At 44.2% G+C, this 22,635-nt stretch overlaps 1 protein-coding gene across 1 annotated transcript in view; it reads right to left on the reverse strand.

Annotated features, from left to right (window-relative positions):
* DIS3L2 (DIS3 like 3'-5' exoribonuclease 2) overlaps positions 1–22,635 on the reverse strand; it is a gene marked incomplete at its 5' end in the record, with an annotated part of 134,952 nt that overhangs the window by 51,202 nt on the left and 61,115 nt on the right. Inside the window, 2 exons of the mRNA XM_010165870.1 lie at positions 14,839–15,072; positions 20,367–20,474. Of these exons, the coding sequence (XP_010164172.1) occupies positions 14,839–15,072; positions 20,367–20,474 (342 nt within the window). The remainder of the gene's footprint in view (positions 1–14,838; positions 15,073–20,366; positions 20,475–22,635) is intronic.

The following is a 22,635-nucleotide window of genomic DNA, read 5'->3' on the forward strand; positions in this document are numbered from 1 at the left end:
CGAGTCCAGAGCCTGCTGGCAGTGGGACAGGCACCCTGCCCTCCAGCTAACCCATGGCCAGCTGTCTCCCTCTGGCTCCGACACAACTGTGCTTCAGTGGGGAAGCGATTTCTGCATGTTAGATGCTTCAGAAAGGGCTCTGGCAAGGTTCTCTCTGAAAAGGTGTATAAAATGTAAAGTATTTTGGTAGGGCCAAGTTGACATCAGAGCCCGTGATGCTGCTGTCGATCTCCGTTGGGACGCGGGGGGTGGTAGGATCAGTGATCTTCTTCCAGCATTAATGCACAGCAGGCTGTTTATAACCTTCTATTCCACACTGTTATTTAACATATGTAAGGGGCTTGACATGGTTTATGTTCAGTAGTTGTGGTTTCCAAGCAGTATTGCATTTCTTCAAAATGAAGATACATAATATTTTAAAACTATTTTTAAAACCAGTCACAAATCTGCAATCTTTTACGTCATTCCTCCTTCCTCCTATCAAACCCAAACCATAACACACAGTCACAGAAGATCAGCAAGCTCATGTGCGAGAACTTGGCTGCAAGAAACTCGTGTGCACGGACACACAAACACACGCAGGGAAACTCAAAGCTGTAATTCACTTAAATTGGTACAAGCTATGTTTAAGGTTTCAAAGACATCCGGGATGTAGTCCACTGTTTAAGAGTTGTGGGTACCAGCACGCCGTATGCGGAGAAGGAGAATCTAAGAGCTGAACCAAAGCATGAGGTATTTATTTAACAATCTGTCTCAGTAAGTGTAAGGAAATTAAAAGGTTTCCTGCTCCTGGGAGTTCAGTTTACTAGCAACCTGATCATGTATCATCCCAAAATCTCATCACTGCCTTCCCTTGCCAGGACTGACCCCATCCACTCCTAAAGCAAGTCACAACACAACTAAATGTCTAATTCTCATTTTTAACATACCCCTCCACACAGCAGAGCTGGCTGGGGCAGGGAAGTCTTAGAAAAATCTTTAGAAATCATCCTTAAAAGACAGTCTGTAAAGCACCGCTCCCTAGAAATGCCTGGTTTCTGCAGGGCATGGCAGCTCTTGCAGAACTCTCCGGGTTTTGCAGTAGTTTTGCATAAATCAGACTTTCCAGTTTCCCAGCTTGATAGACTCAGGGCTTTGTGGGGTTAATTTTGTCTGGTCAGTCCTGGAATTTGGCTATACCAAAGCATTAAGTTTTAAAGGCAGAAACCAACACCATATTTTATAGAGACAGTCAAGTTCTTAAAATTAGTTATTTATTCCAACAATATTAAAAGGAGACACACCACTTTCTCAGTCATTTTTCCATTCGTAGTATTTTGGTTTGTTTTTATAAATCCATGAGCCTAATCCTTAATTTCTCTATGGAAAAGCTGGAAGAAAAAGATCACAGGCATGAAGGATCAGGCTCCTAGAGCATCCACTGCGCTCGCTCACCCTTTGGTGAGGTTTCTGAGTCTGTTTTTGAGACTTTTTTTAAAAAATACACTCTGAAAGTAAATAAATAAATAAAAATATTTCCAGACATCGGTATTAGCTTGTGAAGGAGACACAGACAATGCATGGGAGGCTAGAAATGAGCCAGTAAATTTTAAGGGTGTAGAACAGGAGAGGGGATCAAGCCTGGTGATTAAATTAGGCGACGCATGAATAAATTCCAATGCACAACATCACTCAAGCACTGGACAAAACATATGGCAACAATGGAAAGCGCTGCCCACGAGGTCACCTTTAATATGATTAGCCATGGACGCCTGAAAGGAGATCTCCCAAGTACCGGCATGCTAACCCTCCTTTGTGCAGGGTGGAGAAGCACCCTCTGAAAGGCTTTGAGGCTCCGTGAACCCCTCACAAACGGCTGCTGTGTGTTAAGGGATGTGCCCAAGTCCATTGAAAGCAGGACAAAAAAAAAATAAAAATGAGCCTCCAGGCTGGGCGAGCGTGCTGAGAGCAGCTTTTGTTCCCCACTCGCAGGGCACCGGCGGTAGCTGTCCCCAAGGTGTCCTGCCTGGCAGCTGGGTCACCCCATGGGCTCTCCTGTTCCGCATGGACTTTTCAACTCCGCTGGCCGGCATTCACCGGCACGGCTCGCCTCTTTGAAGGGGGAGAAAGTGCCTCATCCATCACTGACACGAAGGGAGTTAATTCACTTCTTTACAACTGGAAAGGCTTTTGCTGTGAGCAGGAGGGAGTGCAGGAAGAGTAATGAAATCCAAAAGGGAGCCAAATGATGCTTTCCTCTGCTAGACGCCAGAGCTGGCAGAGCTTGTTGTTGGCACGGCCCGTGGTGGGTGAAAGGAGACTCTTTTGTGGTATGCCATTAGCTACTTCCAAGGCCTCAGTTCATGTTTACCACAGCCACCGTGTTACTTCATTTGGTATTTTTTTCCAGTCCTGTTGATCATACTGCAGAATGGACCAAGTCTGTTTGGAAGCCTTGCTCACAGAAAGAAGAAACAAATTGCTTTTCGAAAGGACTATTTTCTTCTTCCCTAAACCAAACCTCACGCTGCTTTCCATAAACCCAACCTAAGGCTGAAATCCCTGCTTAAAGCTGAAGAGCAAAGGTCCCTGCTAGGCTTTGCCCATCCTGGTTATTGCCCAGCCGTGTCACTCGCCCCAGCGCTGTGGCGATGCCACCAGCTGTGGGAGCACCAAGCTAAGCTGCCCAGACTGCGCTAGAGTACCTCTCGCACCACCGCATTTCTCTGCACCATGCAACACTGCAGCCACGTCAAGTAAAACCCCGTTACAACAGCAGCCAGCAGGTTGTCTTGTCGACTGTAATGAGAAGAAACACTTGATGACATTAAAGATAATCTCATGTGAGTCACTTTGCATGACTACCTTGCTGTAATCAAGTGAGCCCTTCAGACTACTGAACTCTACCCCAGAGGACCTTGGCATGCTCAGCTGAGCTCCTCACAAGGTTTCTGCAGGCCTTTAGTATTTCAGATTCCAGGTAATGACCAATCAGGGACACGTGAGAGACAGGTCCAACGGCAAACTTCTTCCACACACTTTTTATCTGCGCGACTGGGTGGGTGAAAGTCATGGAGACAACCCCAGGGGGAAATCACTCTGGTTACACAGGCCCCAGCAGCTACAAAGGCCCAGTGACAAAGCAACAACAAACACGGCACAGGACTGTTACCCGCTGAGCTCCTGCTATCGCCAGGAAAAGGAAAGGATCACCCCCTAAAGCCCTTTCCAGCTTTATGTTTCCAGGATGCTGTAGCTGCAGCTCAAGCCTGGACACAGCACACCCCAGGCACCGCACTGTCACAGCTGGCATTCAGCAAGCTGTGAAATGTCTACCCTCTCATACCAAAGAGTCACCTTGGACCTTCTAATAGATCTCATAGACTCTCATGGGATCTGCCAAGACTGAAGATTAAGACAGTTTCTAACGAGACAAGGTAGACCAGGGAACTACATGCTAGTTCTGAAAACATTTGGGGCAGCAGCTCCATGAAGGAGGGTAAGAATTTTTAATTTTAGACAAACAAAAAAACCCTCCCTAAACATAACTCTTTCAAAATGAAAAAGCAGTGAGGGTTGGGAGAAATGCCTGTGGTAGCACCCATTTCTTGCCTATTCAAGCTCTTTTCAGCAAGTCTTCCTCCTTTGAATTGCATTTTGTACCCATTACTATGCTACCACTATTACAAAGGCTATTTGTACAAAAACCACTGATCCTCAGTGCTGGGTCCAAAGCAAGCTACAGACCTACAAAACAGTAAGAGCAAGCATGAACAAACATCAAGAATTCAATGATTTCCCTGAAGGGATGAAGCCCAGATGATGTTCCTTTGCCCAACTGCTTGGGGGTTAGGACAAGTCCTCTCTTTCCTGCAGTGCTCAGCTGCAGACAGTAGCTGTGAACTCAAAAGGAAGAAGGTCATCAAGTTCACCCTGAGGAGTAGCCATGGGCACACAAGTTTAAGACACCTCCATCTGCTGGATTTCTTCATACCAAGAAGCATGTACAACATCTTGTTGGTCCTGGCATGTGGAGACCAACTGGCTTCTGTGCTGTGCCTGACCTAAGGAAACTCCATTTAGATACCATATTTCTACCTGGCCTCTCTTAGAATTCATTGTCTGCTCTAGATTTTATCTTAAAATTCCTGAGACACTGAACAATAGTATTCCCCCAGCATGGAGAACCTCAGAGGGTTTAATACTGTTTTGCACTCATTTAAGAAAAGACACACCCCTCTGCTATCTCAGCCAGTTGCAACAGTTCATGGTCTTTAAACTGATTTCAAGGAACCTGTATAAATGTTTGTGAGTTTTAAAAGAGATGACCACACTGAACAAGGATTTCAAGGTTGGTTCCCTTGCATAAGGCTATTTGACAGCAGCACCCCTTGGCACTACATTACGGATCCATCAGTACACCTACCTCTTACTCCTACCTCAACATGAGAAACCAGTAACTCCCCAGCTCATTTAACCACCTATACGTTGCCCACTGGCTTATTTAAAACAAAGAAAAAAACTAAAGAGCAAGGCAATGTGAACACAGTAATAAAGACTATCAACCTTCACTTTCAGTAATGTTTGGAAATAATAAAAACCAGAGAGTTGAAGTGAAAATGCAAAACCTCAAAGTAATTTCAACCATACATACATGAGAAGGGAAAAGTTTATACATGATGCAACAGAAAAAATGACTCACTTACCAAAATGCCAAAGCCTGTTTTAGTTCATTCTGTCTTCTATACCTGCTAAACACATCACTGACAGAGAAATCATTTATAGAATTGTATTTTTTTTTAAATCCCATTTTAGGTATTTAAGCATTTTATTTCCTAGTATTGTGGGTCAAGTTCTACTCTAACATGCCAATCAGAAGTAAAGTGCTAGCTGGATCAATGGGATTTCTTCTCAGAAAAACAAGGAGAGCCTTGAGATTAAAACAGAGACCTTGAAATTGAGGTGAAACTGCAGCCTTAAAGCTAATGCAAAACCTCCTGTTGATTCATGGGATTGAGAATTTCTTAGTCGAGGGCTGATCTCAGCATTGTCATGAGACACCCAATAAACTACAGCTCTGCAGTCCCCCAAGGTAAGCAGGGTCAGAGGGATCAAACCCATGATGTGGCCAGTTTACTTCAATTGTCAAGGAAGGCACAAATTAAATTTTGTTGTATTCAGGCTAGATTGGTTTTTGGGAAAAAAACCCAAACAATAGTGACTGTTTGATTAGTTTGTATTTCTGTGACAAGAACAAGTTTTTCAAGTCCAGTTAAAGGAACTACCCACAAAAAACCCTTCACAGTGGTTTTGCATGGCTGGTTTCTTCCAAATGTCTTAAGTCTCTCAAACTACTCTAATCCAACAAATTCTTGAGGCTACTTTCTCACTGCCTCTTGCTTAGTTTTCAAGAGACCATCACTTTAATGATAGCCCATCACAGATGGGCAATGGACTGCAGCCAACTCGGTTGGTAACTAATTAGCACAAATGCAATATATCTGCTACCAGCCAAGATCCAAACTGGAGAATGCATTCCCTTCAGAGGGCAAAGTTTAATACTCCTGTCCAGTTTTAAGATGTTGGCAATGCAACAGCTTGTGAATATGTACCTCTGGGGAGAGATGGGTATTTGTGCCTCAAGATGGGAGCCGGAAGCAACAGGGAATCACAGTGTCTCCCAGAACTGAACACAGCGCTGCACAAAGAAGGAGCACGTTCAGGGAGGAGATCCTTCTCAAATCTCAAGTATGGACAAATGTCAGAAACAAAGTGCAACGTGGACTAAAAACCTTATCTGGGATATCATGCCTTATGTTCCCAATTTACGCAATTACATATTCAGGGGAAATCTATGCTCTGAATTATGCTCATACGCTTGAACAACTTCCTTATTACCATATGAAGATGTAGAGAAGGGCAAGATAAATGATCTAGACTCTAAAGACAGATTCAAAGCCACTTGCTTTCAAAACAAAACCAAGAAGTTGCTCAACAAAATGTACTCCCAGTGAATCACTGCAAACTTTAGCAGGGCATATAATTTCAGGAGACGTGGGCTTGGACTTGGAATGTTTAAAGACAAACCTGAAAGTGGACTTCAGCAGGCACTGGCTTCCTCAGATGGGGCAAGATCAGCTCCATCCTCAGCTCAGCTGCTGGGATCTTGGCTAAGACTCTTGTAGTCTCATTTCAGAGGGCTGTGGAAACCACAGGTGCTCTCTCATCTTCTTTGTACTTCAGCATCCATATGCTATGGATGAGAAAAGATAAAATATCCCAGGACTCAGAAGGCATGATCGTGCCCAGGGACATCTGATAAAATGAGCTGTGGTCATGGGAAGCAAGAATTTGTCCTCTGCTCTCAGTGTGGAATTGAAATGAGAAATCATAGAACTGCAATGTCTGAATCTTTCATCCCCTTCCAAACGTTGTCTTTTGTCATTAAACAATTAGCCTTTCTTCCCTTTACTGTTAGGTGAAACAAAACTGGCTCTGACAAAGAGCTGCTACATCTTCACCTATGGCAGACCGATCACATTTGAAGTTACATCACTCAACACCCAGTGACTCCATCTAAAGAGAATGATGGATTAGCCATGCAGTCAGCTATAATTAATACCTGAAAAAAAACCTTGTCAAGTCTCTGTTCAAATACATGATAAACGGAATCTGAAACAACAAGAGACCTTCTGATGACGTCTGTTCATCACTGGAGAAGAAAAACACCATCAACTGGAGGGCAAGAGTCTCGGAGCAAGGATTGTTTCCTCAGTAGAAAATGTAAAATAAGAATTTCCTCCCAGCACTTACCCCACATGCACCTCTACATAAACACATGTTTTCCTGGGTTTTATCTGTCTTGCCATCAGAGACATTGAAGAACCAGTTTGTTTCTGTTTTATTAAGAACCAGTTTTTCCATCCGGAACCTCTTTCAATATAACCATCAGAAGCCCTTCTCTCCCTACCAACCTCAAAAATACCAGTGAGCGGCTTGCTCAGCTGGATCAAGCACTGAATTCTGTTCACCTTAGCTATCAGGTTCATGTTTGGGACGTATTCCATCACATTAAGCCACCACCTGCCACAGATGTCCTCTCTTTCCTCTAGAGATGCTAGTTCAGCACTGTCTGAGGTCCCTATGAGCAAGCGGCCCCAGGCTGTCTACCACACAAGCATGGACAAGACCCATCTGTGTTCAGCTTGTCCAGGAAACCAAGAGATGTCTACTTCATGTGTGAATCTGGAGTACCTGCAAACACCTTCAACCCTACTTGCAGGTCAGCATGTGATGACTGCCAGCTCATCGCTCTTCTACATAGGCTGATCATCAACTGGATTCAATGGGTAGAAAAAGCCAAGCAATTTGGAAGGTATGATGAAGTACTGCCCACTACAACTCCATCCTGTTCGAGCAAGAGAGACTTGTATGGGATAGCAGCACACTGGCTTGGTCCTGGCACATGTAGGCAAAGCTTGAGAACTGAAAGGACCGGGGAGAGAGATTACTTGTGAAACATGCTGATTGTTTCTGCGTTGCAGAGATGTGCCGTCCACAGCTCAGCCCTTCATGCTGATGTTGCTTGTTTCTCTGCTCTGTACCATAAGAAGTACCTGCTGGGGAACTGGGATAAAAAAACCTGACCTTAACTAGGCCAGCAATGAACAGCAGAAACAAAAAAGCACCAATTCTTACTCAATAGCTGTCAGTAATAAACTTGAGAGGATGAGATCTGTCAGCTTTGGCCTAAGTGGCTGGATTTGGCCTGGGAAGCAGGAAAAGGTTGTCCTGCCAGCAATGCCACTGGCTCACTACCTGAGCTCAGGCAACTGCTTCACCTCTTCATCCCATTCCCATCACCTGGAAGGAAGGATGGAGCTGGCCTCCCCTCTGATTCTTGCTCTGAGGCTGGCAGACGAAAGAAGCTATTCCTGTGAGAGACAGTATCTCAAAAAGCACAAGACCCCTTCTTTTTGGAGGAGCTTCTGAGCTTGCAGGTTTATGGTAGATTTAATAAAACTCAAGGGTTAAGCTGTGTTTGTTTAGAAGAAAAACACTTGTACATGACCAGAATAACTGAATATCTGAGCTAGTGGCTGGAATACTTATTCCAGGAAGAATAAAGTCATAACCCACTCTTGCATTACTGATGGTAAATTAATGCCAGAGCACCACTGTGTGGGGAGCTCCTTCCTGGCTGTGTTTGCCCAGACATCTGGCTGCGGTGGCTCCCAGCATGATGCTCTACAGCAGAGTCCTGCACTCCAGCGTCCGATTTCCCCCTCCTGCTGGAGCCAGCTCGACCACTTCACCACCTGCTCCTGCTGGGACACAGCTGCTCAACTCTAAAAGAATGATTGGGGAACGGCGGGACATGTGCGAGGACATCAATCCTACTCACGCCCCTGGGAGGACTTCATTAAAATCCCAGGGCAAAAGATTAGATTCTGAGGGCTTTCCACTCAAAATCCTAATTTAATCAAAATATTTTAAAACCTACTGGCAATGTAGACATCTCTATGCAAGCAGAAAGATGCTCAGCCAACGCAGACCTCCTCCATAACACAACCACGCAATGCCTCCTTCCCACACACATCCTTGGTGCGTGCACAAATAGCCCAACCTGAGCCACTAGCTGTTCCTGATGACAACGATGGCATTCCTTATTTGCCTGCAAAGTACCATGTTCCCCTGTGGTATCATAGGAAAGACATTTCAAAAATCATTCTTACTTTGCTAACGCACCTTTGTAAATACATTTCAATTACTCCTGCAGGGAAGAGCAGTATCCCCCAGCAGAAAGCTGTGCCCTTGGATGCTTATTTTGACATAGTAACTGGGGCCATGCAAAAGACACAAAATCCCCACAGGAAATTAATCTCCAAATACATCCAACATCTCCCCAGCTGCCTTATGTATCATACAGTATAAGCAACTGTCCATAATGCCTGTATAGCACCTGCTGTCCCCATTCTGGGTATCAGTGATGTCTTTTTAACCAGACATCAAAGAGAAGGATCAGACAATGGTGGAATTGTGATAGGAAGTGAATAGTGAAAGCTCCTTGTCAGTCTGCATTTCCATTTATCTTACAGCACCATACATACAGCCCACCCTGCCTCTGCTGTCACCTTCATGTGCTGTTGCTGTAACGGCCTCTTTCAGGAAGTATCATGGCAGTTTCCAGGTTTTTATAAATGGGCCTTTTGGATTTTCTCTTGGGCCAAAGCAAGTGTCAAAACAGGTACATACCTCAATCTACCCTGAGGGAACCAAATCAGAGATAAATTTGGTACCAATGTCACATCCTAGGCAACGAGCACTAAGACTTTCTCTTTGAGACTGGCCAAAAACCCAACAAAACAATGATCCTTGGAGAGATGCAGCCAAGAGTTGGGGGTTTGAGCAAAGCCATTTACTCCTCCCCAGAAAGGTGTGTGCACTGAGAGTGTGCATAAGTAGCACATCCAGCAGCCATGGCTAGAAAACCTAAGCATCACTCCAGGGAGTACTCAAGCCAGGATGGCCTTCCTGCCCCAAGAGCTTTTTAAGACATAAATTCTGATCATGCTATTAGGGAAAACATAGGCACATTTGGTTAACTGAGATCTATACAATATTACAGCCCTTTGCTGTCCCATGTAAACAGTTCTTCCAACTCGAAGTGCCTTCTGTTCACATAGGAATATATCGTATTCTGGGCACAATGACTCTTTAACGGGGTAGAAACATTTACTACTTCCACATAGTAAGAAGAGAAGACTTGAATGCTTACTATACAGATATGAGGCAGGATATATGACAAAACAATTTCCCATAATTATTCCCAGCAGTCATTCATATTGGAAAATCTTAATGGTGATAGTAATTAATCTCTGGCTCTTGAGATTTCCAATTAAATGGTATTAGCAGGAGCTACTGTCTAAAAATATGTGTTTCTGTCCTCTCCCATTAGCCACAACTAAATACGAAATTTCCCAACATACAATGGCACATCCTGCACGTACAATGTCCTTCTTCCTCCTCATTTTCCGTATATGGATGGCTTGAGTCAACTTCTCAGGGCTGTTTGCATCAAGTAGGCAGAGTCAATTCTGAGTGCTTCAAAAACTATACAGAGCTGGTTAATATATCCAGCGTGCCATATAGCTGGGTGTTCTGGAGCTGGTATTCTGCACGTGTTCTGGTGTTTGGAGTCTTTGTGCTTGTTTCCCTATCTTTCCTTCAGCAGCAATACTCTATTACTTCAGGAGTCCCACTAACCTTCATTAAACAAAGTTATTCTCAAAGATTCCTTATTTCCTTATCACCAGCAGCCACTGGACAGGACCATAGCTAAGGTCTCCAGCATGGTGCAGAGGTACAACAACACAATTTTAACTGTCTTTAAGCTATTCAAAACAATAGACATCCACAGGGAAAAGCAACCCTTGCTCAGACAACAAGACAGTGGCCCGACACACAGGCTGGGAGCAAGCAAAAGTGAGACCATTTCACTAGCAATTCAAATCTTAAATCTGTGTAACATTCTCATCTTTGCCATTTTAATACTTTTTTCCTTCCCTTTTCACACACATTTGCAAGGCTGAATGTCTGTTGCGCAGAAAACAAGGAGAGAAGCTATGCTAGCAAATAATTCAATGCCATTAACTGGTCTCATGCAAATGCACTTTTGGTTGTTCTCACCATGAACTTTGGCCAATGCCGACGTTTTGAGCACCCAGGTGTAAGTGCGCTGGCAAAGGCAGAATCACCGGCACAACAAAAGCCAACGCTCAGCTCACAGACAGTTGTCATAGAGACAGATCAGCATCCCGGGGGATTCTCATTTTAAATACGCATAGAAACCCTTTTTAACCTGTCTTCTCGTAGGCATCTGTCCCCGTGATTCATTTATAAACTGCTGAGGCCAAAAAGAGATCCATTTATCAGCAGGTCTCCTCTAGGCAGGCTTGAGCTAAGGAGCTTTTCTGCAAACTTGATGGTTTTTGTTGAAAGCAAGTTTCTATCTGATTCTCTGGCTAGTGTTTCTAAAAGCTCTGGTTTGGGGAAGTGATCCAGCTTCAAAGTAACCTGGCCAGGAAAAAAAAGGAAAGTTGTGAGTTGTGCTCACTTTGGTCTTTAAACCAGGTCAGATCCCTGCTCCAGTTTATAGTGCAGGTGCACCAAGAGCTGTGAGAGGACAGCACAAGGGTGGCATTTCATGGTACTGGGCAGGAAGGAGGCTGGGGTGGGGGGAAGACAATACTGTATCTGAACACTTTTTCTCAAAGCCACAGTACAAGGTACTTCTTGCCTTTACATCTAAAAGCTGCAGCTCCAAATGCGAAGGAAAAGAAAGACATTAATCTCTGTCTGTGTGGACAAAGTTTTGTAAGCTCCTTAGCTGCTGAAGGCGCAAAGACTTTAAACCTCTAAAACTCAGTGCTCAGCTCCCTTCTGGAGCTGGGAAGCTGGCAGGAAGCACAGGAAACCATATTCTAGGGAAAAATCCCCAGAAGTGGCCTATGGGAACAGCAAGAGCCCACGGAGTGACAGATGTGTGGCTCTGGTTGCAAAGAGGGTCCAATGCAGCAGGATTCCCCTACAGACCTCTGCAGAGGCATAAAAGGAACTGAGGAGAAAAAGAGGGGCAGGTATGTAGATTGCCATGGCCAGGACTGAATGAGGCAGGAATAATAGATTACACAGCCTCAAAGAGACTGAATCCACAAATCCTTAGCTTTCAAGACCATGTGCTACCTCTATAATTTGTCTCAAGGTCTTCCATATGACCCAGATATGTAAAACCCAAGTTATTAAAAAAATAAAACACATTCTTCATCTGTTGAGCTATAGAGATTCCTGCTTCCAAAATTACTGCTAAAAGATAAAATCATGGGCAAGCAGATGCTGCTTTCATACTAGGTAATAAAAATTCAGCAGTGTCATTCAAACAGGAAACATTCCCCTTGCCAAGGCACGGCCAGTCTGACACTGCTGCATCTTACTGGAACCATCCTGTGTCACGTGTAAGGGGTTCCCTGGCCAACCAGTATTTCTGCTTTTATAAAGATACACCCATGAATGGCTTCATATGAAAGATGTTCTTAGTTTTGGGGATAAATGCTATGGGGGAGATTGATATCATTCCAAAGGGGAAACTGAGGCCGACAGGGACACCACCAGCCCAAGGCCACCATGGCCAGTGGCAAAGCAGGACAGGAGATTCTTCCCCCAGTGATTTTCTTAATACCAACAGGAAGAAGAAGAGCACGTCACACTGAAAAATGGCAGAGTGGAAATAAGCAAAAAAAGTCATCACTGCTCACCAGGAGTGACCCCAAAGTAGAAACTCTCAAACATAAGGCAATGTATAGGAAGAGGGCTCACATCCCTTGGAAAAAAACGCACAGGAGTCATCCAGGCCCAGCCACCCCCTCCCTTAAGACTGTGGGATGATCATTTCCTTCGCTCTCCTATTTATTTGGAAACTGATAATTCATTGCCCCTAGTTTCCTGCTGGAGTTTGTCTTCCATTGTTCAGGATTTACATTACTCAACAGGAAATCAGTGAGAGGTCCAGTGATTAGAAAGGTGTGTTTCCCATTCGGACCCACCCTTGCTTGCTCGCTCAGGGCTGGAAGTCAGACCCAGCACACAACTGCGTCCATGGGAACTCAGGGAAGTGGGGGAGCAAAGGTAGAGGAATTAATCTCCTTTTATTAAAAGCTACAGATTGCTTTGTCTGGCCAGATGCTGTTGGCAATGTCCACACCCCCATCCCTCACATACTGTTTGTACTCAGGCCTTACAGTAACCGCTTTCTCCATGTGCTGGGGAGGGTGTTTATCAAAACACAACTATCAAGGCAGCACTTGAAAAGAGTAAGTATGGTGAAAGTGTCCCTTGAACTAAAATACACTTCCTTCTCCAAGACCATTACTTTCACTCTGACACTCTTGCCTGGGGAGAGAGATTCTGCACAGCATAAGGAGCCACTTGTGAGAAATAATTCAGTTTATCATGTTGGTTAGGAACCAGGCTGAGTAGGAATCAGCACTCTCTGGTGCCCTTAGCAGTGCCTTTTAACCCTGATCTCACAATGATGCTCCAACACATTCTCTTTAACGGCTCCTCTGTAACAGCACAGAGCAAAACAAAACACCGCTAATCTTTTACAGGGTATCACTGGAACAGGATGCTTTCCTGGCCAAATCCTCCCATTGCAAATGTCACAACTGTTTTAAAACATCCTTTCCCTGAGGTTAGTTTGATAACAGGTATTCAACTCGGGCACATACAGTGACCACTCAGTATGGCACAGTAAGTGTGACTTGTGTAATGCAGCTGGTGACCTTTCTGGGTCACAGCTCCCAGTCACTGTGGACTGTTGTTCCAACCCAGGTATCTCCAAGGCTTCCCAGTTAGCTCATCAAGTGCAAAGGTTGGGTTTTTTTATGTCTCTAGCATTCAGAGTGTGTTTGAGAACAAAAGCCCAGATTATCAGCCATTGTACAATACACCTCAGAGGGAAGGCTTCCAAAAGAGGTTAAAGTAAACTCTGCAGGACTTCAAAGTGGGAGTCGGATTTTCAAAAATTATTTGAATACAATTTTAAGAATAATTATTTCCTTTGAGCAAGGAGGGTCCTTGAGGAAATGCCCTTGCTCCGGGCTCACTTATACATGCCTCTAAGTCCCCATACAACAGACATAGGCAAGATAGCCTTAGACACTACAGTTCCTACTCCAGACAGTTTATCCTAAAGTATAACCCCAATCCCCTCTACTGAAATTCAAGATACAGATGTCTCATCCTGTCCATCTTAGACATGAGGAACAGAACACTGCCTCTGTTTCACAGTTTTTGCCAGACTAAGCCACGTGCTCTGTTGGGGAAGGTCACAGATTACAAACACTCGTTGCTCTTTTGCTCTGCAATGGTTTATTTAAAATTAGATTTCCCTGCAACTGGAGACAACACTAAAACACCGAGTAAAATGGAACAGTTACAATATACCTCTTACGTACAATAGTCCTGTTTACACATCTCAGTACACTAGCTTCTCTCTCAGCAATATCCTTATGTTGACTCATGCTCATTTTGCAAAATGAAACAATAGAGCTTCCTTATATTAAGAGATTATTTTGTCTCCTGCTCAGAAAGGCCACTGGGTTCTATCAATTACTGGAACCTCCTATCCACAAAACCTGTCAGAAGCCACCTCAAAGCAGCTGAACCTCAAACGCAAATGTATTTTTGCTGTGATAGTCTAAAATACCTGGATCTACTTGTAAATAGAAATGATACATACCACAACTGATAGAAGATTATTTAAATACCCCAGACAGAAAAAACCTCCTCACTAGCATTTCTTTCTCTGAAACACACCCAACACTTATAAGTATTAGCTTAGATAACATTTAGTCATTTTTCCTGCCCAGAGAACTGCTATGAAAGCTGTGGAAAACGTGAGTATTGCAAGCACAGAAATAAATGTGGAGGATAAGCCTGTCATAGTGAAATGTGCACTAAGGATATCTGAACTGCTTGATAATGAATGACACCGTCATGATTTGTTTCACTGTGTAAGTTACTGACCCACTCCACCAGGTTTTAGGATTTTGAAAAAATGTTGGAAGATGCATCACTCCTTAAAAAACAGGAAGTTTTTTCTTTTGATCCTACTTTATTTAGTGGTTTTGGTACATAATTTGATGCCACTTTTAAGAAGACATTGGTACACAAACCCACCTTCTGTTCTAGCCTGACTTTCCCCTTTGAGTTTTCAGACTGATCAGGAAATCCTTAGGGAGTACAACGTGAAATTGCTTCACTGAAGCAGGAACCCTTGCAAGGGCTGGATTTACTCACCTGGTCTAAGCGCAGAGCACCATCGATGAAGCGCTGCTTGCGGAGGTGCTGGGCGATTCGATGCAGGTTCAGCACAGCTTGCTGGATCTCAGCTATTGAGTGTTGAGGGGAGACAGGGGGTAGTTCTTCAGGGGAGAACACCCTCCCAGGACTTTCAATCATACTCTGTGCATGGTCATAGCTTAGCTTCACGCAGGAGCAGATGACTGTCCGCCCAAACCATTCATCAAGGATCTGCAAAAATGGAAAGTGTAAATGGATCTGAGGACTTATTCTTCCAGTGCACAAAAGTTTGGGAAGTTGTACAAACACTGTAAGGAATGACACCAGACCTCATCACTGACTGTGAACTTCAACTGAAGGTCTTCTCATACTGAGGCCACCAGAAGGCCTTTTGCTCATATAGATTCTCCAGTGTCTAATAACATGTATATGCATAATAAAGTCTTTCCATCACATAGGAACAGTTTGGATCTCTCTCCTCTACCTGATTTCCCTCTTTCATAGAGCCTCTAAAAGCTGCAGCCTAGCTGGGAGCTGAAATAAGTCAGTTGACTCAAAGCTTACTGGGTGCAGGGGTGGCAACAGGCAAAGGAGGAACTCTTATCTCAAACGCAGCAGATTGCATTCCACCTCTTCAATTAATATTCCTGGTACCCCTGGTACCCATTATTAATATTAGGTACCTATATACTAATATACCTATATTAATATTAGGTACAAGGGGCTGGCCCTAAAAAGCTCTGTTTTCAGGACTACTGCAGGGACCCCAATGTCTGACCAGCACTTGTGGAAGTGCCTGAGTAGGACTTTGGTGGGACTGGAGGACAGATGGCCAGTCATAGATCATTGTTTCTCCAATCATGCCTGTGGTCCTAGGTCCAAACTCAAGCCTGGAACCTTTCTGAGCTTCTAAACTATGTTGGTATTTAGAGGAAAATAATCTATAAGTCACCTATAAAATTATTTTATTTTAAACCAGAAGCTACTCCCATTTTAAACTTCATAACAGGATATCAATGCAGAAATAGCAATTCAGAATTATTTCTTAAAGCCGAAAGGAAAATCTGTTTTCAGGTGAGATATATAAGAGTACAAAACCTCATCAAGCCAGTGAGAAAGCACAGAGGGACAAAAGGCAGAAGGCTCTTCAGAAAAATCAAGAGCATTGGCATGAGGGCTCTGGAGACAGTCTCCAGTCTGTGATAAACCATTCAAAGCACAAGTGCTCAGAGAATGAATGAAGAATTTCAGTTCTGCCTTAGCTACAAGTGCCACCTTCCCCCTTCATCAGCACAACAGGACAAGGTAAATTCTGCAAGTGACAGTGTCTGGGGAGAACCACCAGTTAGCTCTATGACAGACTCATCAAGGGCATTGTCTCAGAAAGGCAAATCCCCTTCTTAACAGGAAAGGACTGATCCCCAAGATACCTCTGCTGCCTCCCTCCCTTATGCCCCACAGAACATACATGCTGTATAATTCAGAGGCTCAGAGCTCTGAAAGTCACAGGGCGTTTAAGCTCATTTCTAATTAGAAAGTGTCCTAAGAGTGGAGATGCAGCAAGTGATGCCTTGCAATGTGAAGTGCTCTGACCCTTGGCTCATGGTTATTCTTTCTCTATGCCAAGGAGAAAGAAAGGAAGCTTTTTCAACTTGCTGTTCAAATGTTTTCAGACATTATACTTCTATCTCCCTGCTAGTTCCTCCATCTCTAGCCATGCATTTCTGCATCAAAGGTCATTATAACTTCTGGCCCTCACTGTTATATTATCCCACACTAACTATTTTGTGTTTGGAAAGCACTCTCATTTTGTTTTATAAAGTAGGTGAGTCAATTCTATCATGTACATGCATGTTGAAAAGGGTTAAGGACTGAGCAAAAACCAGAAGGATAATTCTGAGGAGAAGCACCTTCCCCAGTCCCCAGGTTACTGCTGAAAGCCAGCTCTGATGCTACATGGTGCTTTCTGCTACTGGTTTCCAAGAACTCTCTCTGTCCCCTGCAGGAGACCGGATTTCCACTTTGCTGGCTGAACTTGAAGCTTTCAACAAAATCTAATTTTTCTGCTTGCTTAGAAGAGGCCAAATATTTCATAGCTCCACTCACTTCCTTGTAAGATGAAAGATGCAGTGTTTTCAGCCTCCAAAATATAACTACAATATCAAATTTCAGACAGGCTACATTCAAGGCAAAGCATCAGGACAAGCAGCCCATTACTAGCAGATATTAAACTTCTTTGATTTCTCTGTTTCCTCAGTTCCTTCTTCTGTTCTTGGTCTCTCAAAGGCAACCAAGCAGTGTGATACACAGTGCCCAATTTCCATTCCTGCAATGGCTCTAACAGGTGTAAACTGGGCAGTGACAAGGCTGAGTGATCTCTTATTAATGTACCCAATAAATACCTTCTCACCAAGATTGCCTGGATGCATTAAACACATGTCACGTAAGCAAGGAATGGAGTTTGGATACATCTTGCCCCATGCGGTCCAGCAATCCCTGTGTATAGTGGGCAGAGCTGCCAGACAGCCTCGCTGCAGCAAGCTGACTTAACTCCACCCATTGTCCAAGTATTTCCTGGAAATGCCCTCCATCTCTGCCTTCAGTGGCTGCTCAAGGAGACTTTGGGTAACCACAGCCTTGTGTCCCTGGTTTGGAAACCCCACCAGAGGAATAGGCAAGCTCCACCTCTGTGGGGAAAGTCGCACAAGGCTGGCTGACCACGTACCAGTGGCTGACAGATGGGCAAAGCAGAGTGGAGGAGCAACATTTTGGGGTTGTGAGCTGCGACTTGGAGATTATGAGTAGCCACAAGACCAGTCTGCAAGATCTCCCCCACCACAGTAAACCTGGTGTACCCAGTCCCCAAGCAGAGTACCGGTATCTGAGATATTTCTAGGGTTATGTTAAGGCTTTCCTCAGCTCTGTTTGCTTTTGAGAAAAAGCTGTAGTCCCCAAAACATCATGTGATGAAAATCAGTGTGGCTTAGCTGAAACCCTCCCATTAGCACTGTCCCTGGTGGTACAGGTCTCTCTGAGGGTGTGACACAGCTGTACATGACGCTGAAGACTTTCTCCACACAAGGCAGTGTCCATATCACGTCCTGGCTGACGACAACAGCTTTGAGCCTGGAAGACACATTGTTTGTATAGGTTGTTTCAGACTGAAGCAATTTCTCTTCTTCACTGGTAGAAGTAACCAGCAGGGCTGTGCTTCAAACATCAGCAGACAATAACTTAAAAAGGAGAGTTGCATAGTTTGTTTTCAAATATCTTTCTGTTGACTGCATCTGACCAAGAACGTGCTACGCTGTTCCTATAAACGCCCAGCTCTGCTTCTGAAGAACAACACAGATGCAACAACATGGTTAACGCCTCTGCCTTTGGAAAGTCATCTCAGATACATCATGTCACACTATCCCACTAGAGTCCATGGAGTTACGTGGAGTGCTGCTCAGGCAACATTTTGTTACACTCATGGAAAATTAAGAAGATAAAAACTCCAGAAGGGAAAAGCAACAGAAACAAGAAAGTGCCTGAATCCCAGAAAGGGCTGACTGAGCCTGGCATTATTTTTCTAAAAGAAACAAGAATTAAAAACCCCCAAAACTTATCAACAGTCACATTCAAGTGAGGAATCTGCAGGGTTTTTCCTTGGGAGATGCCTTAGCTCCAGACCTATTTGCCTTTGAGCAGGAACAGTGGGAGCTCAGAGCAGCTCTCATCTCTAATAGTGCTGTCGGGCTCTGCTTTGCAAGCTCAAGGTTACAGTCCTGCTGTGCACACATGGTGCAACAAAGCGCTCTTCGGCCCCATGCATCCCTCACTGAGGAATGTCCTGTCCTCAATGACACTGTTCTCAGGGCTCGCCACCACTGGCTGAGGTTCAAAGGCTGTGCTGGGGCCCTTGACTCACCTCCCTTTCACCCAGTGGAGCCTGTAGAGCATGTGATCCTGTTTACACTGAGATGAGGCTATAGTAACACCTAGCAATACACAAGACATTCTTTCCCAACTCACAGATAAGCTCTTACAAGAATGCCCTGCTGGGCAAAAGCCTTTACAACCACTTTTCCTCTTGGAAGGAGTAAATTCTTCACCTGATATTAAAATCAAGTAACCTCGATTAAGACTGCAGTCCTGAAAGACCTCCTGGGAGAAACCAGTTTGCTGAGATGGTCGTAGCAGTTTGCTTTCCAAGGGGCAGCATGGTCATGGCCCAGACCACTGCTCCTGTGAAGATCAGCTCCCTGAGTACACATAAGGCAGATGCTGCAGCTCCTCTGTTTTCTCACTGGCCAAACAGGGTTGGTCTGAACACTGTTTGAAGAGCAAGCAACGTATATATTGCAGGGGACAAGAGACAAGATTTAATTAAAAGCTTATTTTAATTAAGACTTAAGTATTAGCTGTTCAAAGACCACTCAGAATCAATAAAAGGCCCACCAAGTAGCTACCATTAGAAGGTCCCACGAGTAATCATGCTGCTGCTATAGGAAGTGGAAGGCTTTTCACAACAAACAAATAAAACCCACCTCAGTGTCAGAGCAGGGACTCACTGGAGAAATACAGATATAGGACTACAATTTTATTTTGCTAAAGCACAAATCAAGATTCAGTATCCTTTAGAGCAGTATGGACAATATTAAGGAAGCAAAGGTAATCCGCGTGAAAAATTAACAAATTGGCATAAGAAATACTCTCCACAGAGTTGTGCATGAGCACAACACTTGTTAAAAATGAAATAATTCTGAGTACAAAAAGTGTACTTTGCATAGATCGAAGAGTCCTCTGGTCGTGGCAGTCTTTAGCCCTCATCAGTTAGTGAGGGGACCCTGTGATCACCAAAGAGAAGACTGTTAAGGTTACAAAGAGTGTGGGAGAGGAACAGGGAGAGAAATGGAGACATGAGGAGAGCAGACAGGCAGCTGAAGGCAGCTTGCTGCACTGATAGACAGCCTCCACAGCTCTCCCTGGAAATAACACAGGCAGAGGATGGAGCTGTGCCTTTGCTGAAGAGCTATCACACTTTATTTGGATCGATGTAATTTGCAACTCTGAAGAAGAATGAAATAGTCTGTTTACCAGTGAGGCCACAGAGGAATACTGCCCTCATCTACTGCATTGCACAACTGCCTAAGCGCACAAGGCAGACTCAGAGTAAGGGGAGAACATCTTGTCCCACCCAAAAAGCATTAGCTGTGAGCTGCTGCTGCTGCTGGAGATAAGACTAAATGGATGAGTGACCTGGCAAGGAACAGGAAATGGTCCGTTCCTGAGATTCATACAAACATTCTTTCTTTCCCCACCATGCTGTGAGATTATTCCAGTTGGAAGTTCCACGGTACCTCATTGGTATAACAATATATAGGGACAGTCTTACACCCTCCAGTATTGTTCACTGACAAGTCCTTTGCCATCCACATGGGTGTTAAGGGATGGTGCTTTTACCACTCTGTTTGCAAGAGTAGGGTCTGGCAGCTGAGGGAGGACTGATTAGCAGGGTGACTGCCCACCACTTGAGGTACCTTGCCTTCTGGAGTCAGCTTCCACATCACAGAGAACGTTAGCCTATCTCGCATGGGGTTGAGACTGCATAACTCCTCACAGAGCAGCTTGGGAAGCATCGGGATCACCTGGAAGAGAAAAGGAGAGCATCTTGGTGAGATATGGACTTTTAGTCGAGACCTGTCTGTGGCAAGGCTTCCCTGACCAGTTGGTAAAAAAGAGGTTCAACAATGCACAAAAGGAGAAAATGGATTAAACCTTCAGGAGCACATTCTTTGGGGCAGGAGAGGCTACGTCACAGCTCTGGGATGCACCACCCATGACAGAGCTACATTAATGGTAAACAGCATGCCAGCATGGAATGAGTAAGTAACCCAAATCCTCTGAAAGGAGAGGAATTCGGACACTGCTGAGGCCACCAACACTCACATCAGCCCCGTCCCTCAATGAGACCAGAGGAAGCTGTCAGTCTGCCACCTGCAAATCCTTCCCAGAACTCCCCTCTGAGGTACGGACTAAGCGCCCTGGAGCATCCTGCATCCTCAGTTATGCAAACACTTCACTCTGCAGCTTTTAAGGTCACAATGTTTGCTCCGTTCTCCACTTCTTTCCCACTGCCATTTTGACACTAGGAAGAACGAGGAAGGCTCAGTACATGAAGAAACTTGGTGTTGAAGAAACATGGTCCTGGAAGCCAGGAGCTGAAGAGTTCTGATTTGGGAACCATGTTTCTTGCTTTGCCATTGAAGACTCTGTAACCAGGCAAATAATGCAACCCTGCTCCCTGCAAAGCATGAGTGAAACTTCTCCCAAGCATTACAGGAGTGGTGCATGGCTTTAGTAAAGATTGAGCCATGCTTTGTAGCACAGACAGGAATGTGTAGATGCTGGTGAAATAAACGAAAGCACCTGTTTTATGACTACTGAACACAGTGTTTGCAAACAGAAGGAGAACTATTATTATTTTACTATACTCAACGCTGTTTGAACAAAACGTCAGCCAACTGAAATTTCTGTCAGGGATTTTTTAACCTGTGTCCTAATTCCTTACAACTAATCAATATTTCTGCTGCTGAACATTGAATTAGCAAACCATGAATTACTCACCTGACTACAGCAACAAAGCAAAAGCTTTGGAGCATATTCACACCAGAGCGAACCTGAGCAGCTCCAACTGTTTCTACCATCCCTGAGTTATTTCCCAGGTGAACTCTGCAGTAAAGATAATATTTAGCAGCTGTTTAATGAAGAAAACCTAATTATTAGTTTCACATACTTATTTCCCTTGTCATTATTTACCTTTGTGAAGAAGCAGTAACTGCCCTCAAAGAACACTCTCCCCCTTGCTTGAGTGGCAATGTGGGCTGGTGCAGTCCAGAAAAACATAGAGATAAATGCTCTACTTGGTTGCCATAAAATATTTTAGCTATTTAATTTAGTTTCCATTTTGATTGCTCTGCATGCCACACTGTAAGTATAGGATCAGCAGAAGCTGACTGGCATGCAAACCCCAGCTCTTCCAAACTCTGTGTCAGTAATTCAGAGATAACTTTTTCTACCTGGATGCCAGAGGAACAACTGTTCTTCAAAACAATAAGAAAAAAACAGCCTCAGATGTCCATTTTCTCCTCAAACGCACACACTTCATATTTACCTTTTGCTTTGAAGGAAAGACTCTTAAAATATTTAATCACATTTGTGGTTTGGCATCAGACAATGGCTATAAATCCATTCTAATTGCAGTGCATATGAATGCCAAAAGGTTAACTGTACAGTCTGTGACTGTCAAGGAGTCACTTGCAACATGAATCAGCAGGACTGGTTCAGCTGGAAGGTCACAAGGGCACAGATTATGATAAGCTGTTTCCCGCAACACAAAGGCCATCAACTCTGTTATTCCAGTTGTGAACAGTACATTAACAATACTGGTACATTCATAACTCACAGGTCCAGTACGTGAGCTCTGCCATGCTGCCTGGAAGGACCCACACCATAAAGTTATAAATTTAGCATGAGCGGTGCCAACTCATACCAGAAAGGAGAGAAAATGTCTTTATAGACTATCAGAAATCCCTGCCTGCCTCAGATCGCCCATGACCACTGTAAGACCCTGAAGTTCAGGTCACAGTGAACAAAGTGCTAGTAACTTCATAAAAGCTCCCATGCCCTTTTCCACCCAAATTAAAAGCTGCAGTTATTAGCTTTTCTCTCTCTCCCCACCTCTGTGATTGATTCTCTGATATGTTCTGCACTTACAGAATATTTCTGTGCCTTAGCACATCCTCTTTC

Source organism: Antrostomus carolinensis, unplaced genomic scaffold (assembly GCF_000700745.2).
Source record: "Antrostomus carolinensis isolate BGI_N321 unplaced genomic scaffold, ASM70074v2 scaffold9844, whole genome shotgun sequence".
NCBI classification, from domain to species: domain Eukaryota; kingdom Metazoa; phylum Chordata; class Aves; order Caprimulgiformes; family Caprimulgidae; genus Antrostomus; species Antrostomus carolinensis.